The 11715-nt window shown below is 42.2% G+C and overlaps 1 protein-coding gene across 1 annotated transcript; it reads left to right on the top strand.

Moving 5' to 3' along the window:
* The first annotated feature begins 10006 nt into the window (after positions 1 to 10006).
* DRD1 (dopamine receptor D1) lies at positions 10007 to 11362 on the top strand. The gene has a single exon (XM_054978277.1). It carries the CDS (start codon positions 10007 to 10009, stop codon positions 11360 to 11362), a length of 1356 nt encoding a protein of 451 aa, XP_054834252.1.
* The last annotated feature ends 353 nt before the right edge of the window (positions 11363 to 11715 follow it).

The following is an 11715-nucleotide window of genomic DNA, read 5'->3' as shown; positions in this document are numbered from 1 at the left end:
GGGAAGGCAGAGATCTTGAAAGACATTGTACTCCCCACTTTCAATGGAATTCATCTGACCCTTGCAGACTCGGTTAAGAGGCTAGGGATTATACTGGATCCAGCACTACTACTAGAAAAACAAGTTAAGGCAGCAACAAAAAATGCTTTCTACAATTTCACTCTAGCCTGGGATATGGCTTATTAGCTCAACTTGGCCGACCTGGCCACCTGGATCCATGCTATGGTAACATCAAAATTTAACTATTATAATGCACTATACATTGGTCTCCCAGCTATGTTAACTAGGAGGCTGCAATTGGTGAAAAATGCTGCAGCTCGACTGTTAGCAGGAGCAAGCAGAAGCATGAACATCACTCCCATCCTACAGTCACTCCATTGTCTACCTATCAGTTACCATGCTCAATTCAAGGTATTGGTTATTACGTACAAAGCTCTTCATGGCCTTGGCCCGGCATACCTACAGGACTGCCTCTCTCCCTATGTCCCTCCCTGGCAGCTTCACTCATCTGAACAGGGGCTCTTGCAGGTGCCAGCCTGCTCATGGGTGAAATCAACAGCAGCCCGTACACGGGCTTTCTCTGTCATGACCCCTACCCTCTGGAACAGCCTACTTGAGGTCAAGAGAGCCCCCATTCTCCTGGCTTTCTGCAAACAATGCAAAACTGAATTATTCAAAAAGGCTTTTTACTCAAATTACCCTCATTCTAGGGAGAGGGTCTCAGATGCTTTGCTAATGAGTTAGGGACCATAGACTTCACCACTATGTCGCATTACATATTATCTGTTGCTTTAAATATGTACTTCTATATATTACCTGTGCTTCACGTTGTCTAATGTCAGTCCTAGAATTATGTTCTGTTTCAGCAATTCTTCAGCTTCGTATTGGATCCTTGCTAATGCTATGTCTTTGTAAACTTGTATTTATTTAGCCTATGACATTGCTTATGGAAATGTCCTTGATACTGTATGGAAATGTCCTTGCTGCTGATTGTACTAATCTCACATTATGTAATCTGCCTTGAGTCTCAGTGAGAAAGGCAGACTACAAATATAATAGCAACAACAACAACAACAACAACAACAACAATTTAAAAAGTACCAGGGGCGCTAAGCAGAGGTAGGCAATGGTGAACCACCTCTAAAGGTCTCTTGCCTTGAAAACCCTATGGGGTCTTGTTAAGGCACCTGTGACTTGATGGCACATTCAACCATCAATGGGGCACAGCTTCAGCAGCTGCCTGGTTCATCTGGTGATGGATATGCATATTTCAACAGTAGAAATGATTAACTGGGGACTTGTGAAGACTCAAAGAGAGGGAAACAATTTGGAAGTCCACCTTGTGAAAATTTCTCTTCATCAGATTCCTTGCATTGTCAGAGGTTTGAGCAGACTTATTTCACCGCCCCTTTTTTGATCCAATTAAGTTGCTTTCAACATTCTTTACCTCCTGGAGCGTCAACCCTCAGCAGGCCAGTTATGTTTTTTCCCCTTCCTCTGGGCATAATTGTTCCAATGTCCCTCAGAAGCCCCCTGAGTATGCAGAAACCCCTGTGAAGGCCCCATTGTGCTGTATTCATGATCATAATGAAAGCCAGCTGTTTTACTGTTTAATGTATTAACAAGTGGAGCACCCATGAGGAACTACAGGAAGGAAAAATGCCTGTCACCCTTGTTCCTCCTCCCAAGATTCCCTTTGTTCTTTGGCTGAAGAAGCAGGTTCCACTTGCATTTTGTGTTTCCTCCTTTTTGTCACTCAAACTGCCCTTTAATCCCTCATTCTTAACTTAGCATTGAATATAGACGGACTTCTAATGAGATATTCACAAGCGAGGGAACTGCAAGGACTCACAGGAGGCATCTCATTCCCCCCGTATCTTTTCCGCCACTTTCCCTCTCCCTTCCCTGGGAACCCTTGTAGCCTCTCTCTGCTTTCTGCTTCCTTTTCTCATTCTCAGCCACCAGCCAAGCTATGTTTAGCTGCCCCCCCCTCATCTTCGGCTTTCCCTTCTTTCCTCCCCTGGCACCGTCTCCCTGGAAAAGTCTAGCTGAGTTGCACAGTGGCTGCTGGCAATATCCAGGCTCAGTTGCATGTGACCACCAGGCTGAGTTGTCCAGTGGTGGCAGCCAGTGGGCCAGATTGAGTTGTGTGGGTAGTTTCTGGTGGTTCCGTAAGGATGCCAAGTCCAGGCTGGGAAATTTCTGGCGATTTTGGGGGTGGAGCCTGGAGAGGGTGGGGTTTGGGAGGGGAGGGGCCTCAGAATGGTATAATGCCATAGAGTCCACCCTCCAAAGCAGCCATTTTCTCCAGGGGAACTGATCTCTGTCACCTGGAGATCAGTTGTAATTCTGGGAGATCTCCAGTCACCACCTGGAGATTGGCAACCCTGTATGCCCTCAATTATGGGGACATGACAAGGGAGCGGGATGGGACTTCTTCCAGGCCTGTTTTTGCCTCCAAGTACATCCCTGCTCCCCTCATGGCTTTATTTACAGAATCCAAGGCTTAGAAGGCTTAGCAGTATTGTTATGGTTGCTAGTAACTTCCCAAATGACCCTGAGAGTTCAGTGGGCATTCTTTTCAAAAGCTACAGACTTTATTTCTATTATTTAGTCTCCTAATGATTTTTTTTCTTAAGATTTCAGATTTTTCTGCAAACCTGGGACTTCCTTCAGGTTAATAGAGAAGTCTGCTGATCATATCCTCTATGGTGTGGTTTTGAATTACATATATGATAGAATTGTGTGGCTCAGACCCCCCACCCCCGCCACCAGGCTGATGCACCATCCTTTCTCTTATTTTAATTTACCAGAGAGAGAGAGAGAGCCTGGCCAGATGTGACCCAATTCAACAAGGGATAGAGCTAACAAGGAGCAGAGTAAGCTTCTACCTCCACCCCCCATGAGCTCCATTATGGGATTAGTAGCTGGGACCCTGCTATTCATCTGGGAGGACACAGAGCTCAGGGAGCGTGAACAAAAGAGGGCATGCAGGAAAAGTGTTACATGCAGACTGGTTGTCTGGGTAGGAGGTGGCCGATCTTCTGGTTCCTGTAAGAAGAAGCATGCTGAGTCAGACATCTGTATAGGTTGGGAGGTAGGTTGTTTTACATACTGTTTGTTCTGGAATCTGGATGGAGGAAAGGATGTCAGTTTGTAATGTCCTACTACTCTATGCCCTTGTTTCCACTTTTTCCTTGTGATAATGGGCATCGTGGGGGTTGTGTCTGCATGTTGCTTTCTTGTTGCTTTAATTTCATTGCATTACACAAGCTCAGAACACTTCATTGGTGTTAATGGGGACATTTCTATTTTTTCTGCCTACCAGGGTATTCACCAAGATATGCAGGAGCTTATTTCATCTATGTACCTTGTCCCATTGTGCTGCTTTTGTTATATGCATGGGAAGCGCACACTTTAGTATGAGAGGGGCTTGCAAGGAATCATGGAAAAGAGGAAGAATTCAGAAATATCACCTGCATCCTCCTAATTCATCTGACTTCAGGGCTCTATTAATTCTTAGGGACTTGAATGGCTTATTTATCTTTCTCCCTTTATTTCATTAACTGATTCTTACCTGCTCTTAACGTTTCATAATTCTTGGAGTGTATTCAGTCCTCAACATGCCATTTCTTGGATCTTCTCCCCTTTACTTTTCCACCCTGTTCCTATCTCCATGCCAGCCTACATTGTAGTGAGGGCAGTGCTGGAGAAGAATCCAAGATAGCTGCATTTATTTATAATAAAAATAGTAATTGTCTAACTGTGGTAATATAATTGCTAACTGAGGTTAATTAAATCAACTTCAAACCATGATTTCAGATCCTGGTTAACATAATAATGTGGCCCAGGGATCACACTAAACAGTTAATTGAATTAAGCCATAGTTTTGCTTAATGGCTAAATAAGCCCATAGCGATAACTTCTTATTGTATACTGTAAAAAATGATTGTAGTTTACAACTGCAAAAAGGGAAGCTGCTTAAAACGTATTTTATTATCCCACCAATTAGCCAATATAGAATTTCATAAAGGTTAGTAGTTTTCTTACCACCCCACACTACATTCTTTCCTCAAGGATGATGTGAATGATGTTTAAAGTACAGAATAATAAACTGTAGGAAGAAAAATATACACAATGGCACAAATCTTGCTTTTTTAAAAAACAGATTGAAACAAGCATTACTGTTAGCTACTCAAGGTTAGCTAGGCATTATCTGTTCTAACTGACATTAAGAAAAAATATAGATGGCATAAAAGCAACTCTACAAATGTTGAACCCTAGGAAATTAATCTCATTGTGCATGATAGTTCAGTGAGTTTATTTGTTCTTTCATGACAGTTAGCCCTCCTTTTCACATCCTGTGTTTTCTTATGTTTTCATTTATAGGCTTCACTGGAGCAAGACTATTATGTTGACATAGGTGATTTAAATAACTAATAATACATGTATACATTATGGTTAAAAATACCTTGACTGGTAGGGAGCAACCCCCCCCCCCACTTTCTGATCTGAACTATCCCCAGATACTGAGATTTAGCTCTGGCTTTGGGCAATTTATTCCACTCTCCCCTGGGTAAGTAGGTCTGTGTGCCCCCCCCCCCTTTCTCACAGCATGGGCAGCTGGCTGTACCACCCTTGTCATTAGATTGCAGTGAGTTCAAAGGTTCCGTTTAGAGGGTTTCTTTTGCCATTTAGATTTTTGAAGAGTTTTAAAAAGTCAATATTTCTTCAGGTTGGAGTTCTTGATAGAAAGAAAGCCAACTGTTTGAAGTTACTTGAAAGTTTAGGCACCTGGAGTGTACTTGAACCAGAAACTGATTGTAAGAGAAACTCTAAAGAGACATGCATCGACAACAAGTGTCTGTGGATTGATTAATATCTCAGGAAGGATGGGTTGAGCAAGGGAGGATGGCTCTGTGTATTCACTATTTTAGTACAGGATTCTGTTCAACGTAGGAACAACAGCATTTTCAAACCATTATCTCCATGGGCTGTTGGTATGTTTGGCATGAGGCATTGGTTCCAAGGAGCCTCACAATGTACACAAATGGGCTTCAATCATATTGTTTTCAAACTATAACCAGATACCCAACCAATGTTGTAATACGATATGGGGATCTGCTACTCAAATTTAAAAAAAAATCATACCAGGCATGCTGAAACCTTTGGGTGTGAAACTTTTAGGAAATCAGGTTTCCTGATTTCACAGATAAGTAAATTTCCTCCAGTTTCCTTCTGGAGTAACACTGAAAGGAAAGATGATGAAGCCTTCTGGATGTCTTTGTCTAGAAGAGCCAGCTGTACGGGTACAAGGACTCAACCCTTGCATTTGAATTGAGACACCGTTTTTTTGCTGCCTCAAAGTCTCCTATCAAAGTGAGGGGAAAGTTCCTGTTCCATCTTCTCAGCCTGTGGGAAAATGAAGGCTACAGGCTTAAAGATACCATGAAAAGGTGCAAGTAAATAAGTTTGGTTATAAAGACTATAACCACCTCAGTGTAATCTTAAACAGACTTATATTATTATTGAAGTAAGTGGGATTAGAAAGATATAACTCTGTTTAGGATTGCAGGTGTACCCTACCCTTCTTCCAAGGAGTACAAAGTGGTATGTACGAAACATCCCAGTTACATTCTTTCACAATAATTCCTGTGAGGAAGGTTAAGATGAAAGGCCATACAGGTGGCTGAGGATCTATTTAAAGCCAGATCCTCTCAGTGAAGATACACAGTTACGTGTATTGCAACCCCATTGGTTGCTTCTTCTCAAGAAACAAAGTTTAACAGAGGATGATTCAGAATGGAAAATGGTGTGTGTGTGTGTGTGTGTGTGTGTGTAAATATGCTTCTGGAACACTGAAAAGGAAAAGCAGCGGGTGGGGGATAAGTTAAGGATCTATTTCAGTGCTCCAAATCAGCTCCTTCTAACCCCTGCTTTTCCCTTCAAAAAGTTGCTAATGAGTTGGATCCAGATTAAATTTTCTGCTCACATAAGGCACTTGTGCTAGTGGAACAGAACATGCCTGCCTTCCCTTCCCTCTGCAGCCCATTGATCTCCTTTAAATGCTGCTTCTGAGGAACAAGGGACTCTTGGGAACAGCATGAGAGGGACATCGGGGGTCTGAAGCAAGAACGGAGAATTAATAGCAGTTACCTCTCCCCTCCCATTAATGGAAAATTTAGTCAGGAAGGATCAAGCCAAATGGGTTAAAACATGTATTTATCAACCACATTCCTATTCTACCTTTACTTTAAGGAGCTCAGAACAACATATTATAGGTTACCCCCACTTTATCCTCACAACAACCCTGGGAGAAAGATCAGCTGGCCCAAGGGAACTTTATAGCTGAGGAAGGAATTGAACTGAAGTCTTGCTGGTCAAGTCCAACACTCCAGCCACTCCATCACGTGCTGACTATCATGTATTTGCAAGTAATAATGTAATCTGGCCCTTTGTCCAACACTCTTAACAACTACTCCTTGCTAGAATCTATTTCTGTGTTAATATTAATCAACCAGACATATGCTTCAGATGTGAAAAAATGAAGCAATGCTTCTTTCTAGTTTTTTAATTTTTTTCTTAAAAAAAATCTTAATGCTACTTTCTAACTACAGCTATGTGCTTTAAGATGTACTTGGGTTATCAGTTGTGTAGGTGGGTAACCATGCATCCATTTCTGTGCCCAGGTATCTTGGCGGGGGGGGGGGGGACTCTGGCAACCAAATGGGTACATGAGGCATTAAATGTGTACATATCCTTTCTAAAGTAAGTGTAACCCTGTGTGGATTAATTTTCTATACATGATGAGAGGGGGAGATTGGGATTATTTCGAATGGCAATATTTGCTGCCTCATGTTTTAAGATGCTTCTTGGTAGTTCTGTGTAGACATCATATTCGGCATGGACTAGGATCACACTAGCAGGCACTGTTTCCGTGCCTTCAAGGTCTTATTTACACAGGGGCCTGTATGTGTTTACCAAAACAAAAAGGCTGTGAACACAGTCTGCAGAGCCTAAAATACTGGCAGGAATTGGTACACCTAGAAACCACTATGTAGATATGACCTTAAAAACACAAAGGTCATGTACAGCAGAGGGCAAGTCCAATAGGTGCAATCCCGACCCTCCTCATCTAGAAGCTCTGTGTAGGGATAGAGATAAGTATGGGTCATTAAATATAACATCAGAAGTCTTCCACCAGAGAAAGGTAGCATATTAGCAAAATTATATCTCTTTTCTTCCAGCCATGAAAGTGCAGGTCTAAAGTTGTATAGAGGAAAAACATATTTTCTGTTTATCATAGCTACTGCTGGAGGAATTCAATGTAGGTTTACTACACTGTATTCAATGGGACTTACTTCCAGATAGGTGTGTATAGGATGGCATTGTGTGCATGCTAGGATTTACATGCCAAACTCTTCTTTCTGTTCACTCTCATTCATTTCACCCAGTCCCTAATGCACTGTTACACACACTCACTGGGATACAAAAGCAATGTTGTTAAGCAGCAGAGCTTGTTTTTGCCAGAAGAGGGAGCCAAGCCCACACTGAAGTCTGTGATGCTGGAAGTTAGCGAACAATGAATTGCACAGAAAGAAAGTGGTTGTATGTGGAGTGCGGGGGGGGGGGGGGAGGGAAACCAGAAATAAACCAGCAGCAAAAAGATGAGGTGAGTGTTGTTCTGTCATCAGGGTGCCTATAACATCAGCATCCCGCAACAGCTGTATTGTAGGACAAATGACTTCGCTGTGTTGGTAAGTTCATGCCAGAGGGCACAGACAAAGCTCAGACCTTAATGTCAGTTCAAATTATGTGCATTTTATTTGTGAGAGCTGGGGTTCATGGCTAAATGGAGGAGTTCCTTGCTGCTGATTGTGTGTATTTCTGTAGTGATTGTTTTAACAAGCTGCAATTTAGGAGATGTATTATGCTGGGACATATATTTTTGTCGGGATATGTTTTAGGTACCTTTACATATTTATATATATGTAGAAGCACTCATATGTATAAATATAATCAAATGGTGTGCTTATGTATACAGGGCAGCATTGCTAATTGAATACCTCCCGGGTCTTATATACGTTTTACATTTTTGCAAAATAATGTAATGGTTGTTTATATCCACGATCCACAAAAACATCCTGACTATTTGGAAGGGTAAGAAAGTGCCAATGAGGTCAACAGAGTGATGGATAGTTCCAGTTAATAAGGCATGCTCAAAATCTGGACACTCGGATAATCACCCAGCCTCTCCTTTTTATGTACTTGAAAAGTATGCAATACAGTATATGCTTATCTGCTAAAGAGAAGTAAGAAAATGACTCCCTGTGTGCAGTGCTTCTCTGTGAGGGAGCTTCTTCGGATTTTAAGGCTGTTTATTTGTGTGGTTTCTGTTATTAGTATCATAGCCTCCTGCCTAGATTCTCCATCTTTTTGTGATTTAGAAAGAGCTCCAAAGCAAACAGACCTTTTCTAGCAAGGTGATGCCATGATCTCCTACCTTAAGAAGGAGCCTGTGCTGTCAAGGACCCCGGCTCGGCTCGGTGAAGAGAGAGTGCCTAGGATCAGAGAGATTAATCCTAGGCTAAAGAGCAGGAGACCCTGAAGAGGCTGCTGTACCTGGGCTTTTGTAAAGGCAGTGGGATTATGAGCATGACCTAATCCCATGAGCTATAGCTGGGACGGTGATTCTTCTCAGAAAGGCATGGAGAAGTTGCCTGACAGGAAAAGATCTCTGCTAACTTAGCACTGCACTCCTATTTCACAGAGCCACCAGCGGCGAAACTGCATCGGGGCCAAAGGGATCTGCACACAGGTCTTTCCCCTACTTCCTTCTTCAATGAAGAAGAAAAGGCAACCAAAGCTTTTCCATGATCTTTGCCAGAGAGTTGGGAATATTGTGCCTTTGCTTGGGATGATTTCATCCTGATGGGCCACTTCAACAGGATGTACAAAGCGTGACTTGGGTGATGAGCTTTCCGACAGGACTGACTTGATGCACAGAGTTTGCACATGAATCATAAGGGATGGCTGGAATTAAAGGCGCTTGCCCCTGCACTTGGAAGAAGCAATCTTGAAAAGTCAGTTCCGGTGGCTTTTACTGAATTAACACCTGCTGGCCCATGCACCTCTCTACCATTCACAGCAACAGAAAATCATACCTGATGCAATGCAGACTGCCTGCTGTGACTGTATCTTTATGCTGTGCTATGCAATTCAAACTCTAAATAAAGTGGAAAGAAAAATGTTCTTCTCTGGACCAGAACACGGCATCAACCATGAAAAGGTAGGACTCAGACTTTCTCTTTTTCCAAAAAACTCTGTGATTTCTTATACATGTAATGTCTTAAAATGTAAATTTATTTTCTTTGCCTCTAGGACTGTGAATCTTAAACAGTGTGGAACAATATGAGGAGTTGATTCCCGAGGCTCCCTATAAAAAGAAACAACGTTTTAATTTCATAGCAGAAAGGTACGAAGGCTGAAAGGGTATAAAATGTCCTGCCAATTAGAGGGATGGAAAATTAAATTAGAAACAAAATCACCTAATGTATTACGCTTCGATAGATCCGAAGGGCTAGTTAAGTGGACACTGGATAAGCTGAATCAATAGCCTAGTTAAGTGGGAATACATGTATGCTGCAAAGTGATTGTGCCCCTGGTCTGCTGAGTTTATTCAGACAGGATTCTCTGAGGACTTTTCTGCTGGCCTGCTCCTGTTAGAATATTCTATTTTGGGCTGAAATTCAGAAGGGCTTGCTGAGAAAACATGACTGCAATTGTCAGTTTTTGCTACCTGCTACAGAGCGACTGATGTGTGTTAATGAGATTCCTAAGGATTATGGGATCCCTCCCAAAGGTGAAGATACTGTAACATAAGCCTTAGGGGTCTGCCTGGTCGTGAGTAATTAATGGACACCTGATGTCTGTTTTGTGAGCTGGGCAAGGACAAGCGCTGATGTCATCACAGGCCCCATGATATGATATTGCCTCAGGAGAAAATATGACTTGGAACAACAGCACCATGGATGGGGAAGGGTTGCTTGTGAAAAGGGATCCCTGCTTCCGAATCCTCACCGGCTGCTTTCTCTCTTTGCTCATTCTCTCCACACTCCTAGGGAACACACTGGTCTGTGCAGCAGTAATTAGGTTTCGCCACCTGAGGTCCAAGGTGACCAACTTCTTTGTGATCTCTTTGGCAGTCTCAGACCTTTTGGTAGCAGTCCTGGTCATGCCCTGGAAAGCTGTTGCAGAGATAGCTGGATTCTGGCCTTTTGGATCATTCTGTAACATCTGGGTAGCATTTGATATCATGTGTTCTACAGCCTCAATCTTAAATCTCTGTGTCATTAGCGTGGACAGATACTGGGCCATCTCCAGTCCATTTAGGTATGAGAGGAAAATGACCCCCAAGGCAGCGTTCATCATGATCAGCGTGGCATGGACCTTGTCTGTGTTGATCTCTTTCATTCCAGTGCAGCTGAACTGGCACAAGGCTAAGACCACAAGCTTTTTAGACTTCAATGCTAGCTTCCAAGGTGTAGCCATGGACAACTGTGATTCCAGTTTAAACAGGATGTATGCTATCTCTTCCTCTCTCATTAGCTTTTACATCCCAGTAGCCATCATGATAGTCACCTACACACGGATATACAGGATTGCTCAAAAACAAATAAGACGCATTTCAGCCTTGGAAAGAGCAGCAGTCCATGCTAAGAACTGCCAAACCACCACTGGCAATGGAAACAGCATGGATAGCCAGCAGCCAGAAAGTTCCTTCAAAATGTCCTTCAAGAGAGAAACTAAAGTCTTAAAGACTTTGTCGGTGATAATGGGGGTGTTTGTATGCTGCTGGCTACCATTTTTCATATTGAACTGCATGGTCCCTTTCTGCGAGCCTGGTATACCATCCAGGGGAGCAGAACCCTTTTGTATTAGTTCGACCACTTTTGATGTTTTTGTTTGGTTTGGATGGGCCAATTCTTCACTGAACCCCATCATTTATGCCTTTAATGCAGATTTCCGTAAGGCATTTTCAACTCTCTTGGGATGCTACAGACTCTGTCCTGCTTCCAGTAATGCTATAGAGACAGTTAGTATCAACAACAATGGGGGCGTAGCCTTTTCCAGTCAGCTTGAGCCCAGAGGATCCAGCCCCAAAGATTGTAATTTGGTGTATCTGATCCCTCATGCTGTGATATGCCCTGAAGATGATGACATTATGAAGAAGGAGGAGGGGGAACTATCTAAAGCACTGGAGAAAATGTCTCCAGCCCTATCAGGTATCTTGGATTTTGAGGCTGATGTTTCTTTGGAAAAGATCAATCCCATCACACAAAATGGTCAACATAAAACCTGAGCAGTAAAGCTAGTCTATCTAATTGTAATAGTATATGAAAGATATTCAAGGTGTTTTTCATAAGAAAGTATGTTATTGTAAGAATTGAAGCCATCACATAAAAACCAAGAGCTCAAATTAACTGCTGTTTGACAGAAGCATAAAATTTAAAACAAAGATTTCCAATTTACATAACATTGTATTCCAAAGTTGTTCTGTGTTGTTCATCTAAATGGAAATGGATCTATGATGTAGATACAGTACAGTTGCAAAGAAAACAACTTCAACTGGATTAATATATGCTGAAACTGAACTGGTAGAAGGAAATATACTTTACTATATGAATAAAATGTATTAATCTAAATATGAGATTT

This window comes from Eublepharis macularius, chromosome 4 (genome assembly GCF_028583425.1).
Source record: "Eublepharis macularius isolate TG4126 chromosome 4, MPM_Emac_v1.0, whole genome shotgun sequence".
NCBI lineage: Eukaryota > Metazoa > Chordata > Lepidosauria > Squamata > Eublepharidae > Eublepharis > Eublepharis macularius.
Note: the sequence above shows the minus strand (reverse complement) of the source record. Positions and strands in the feature narration are given on the sequence as shown.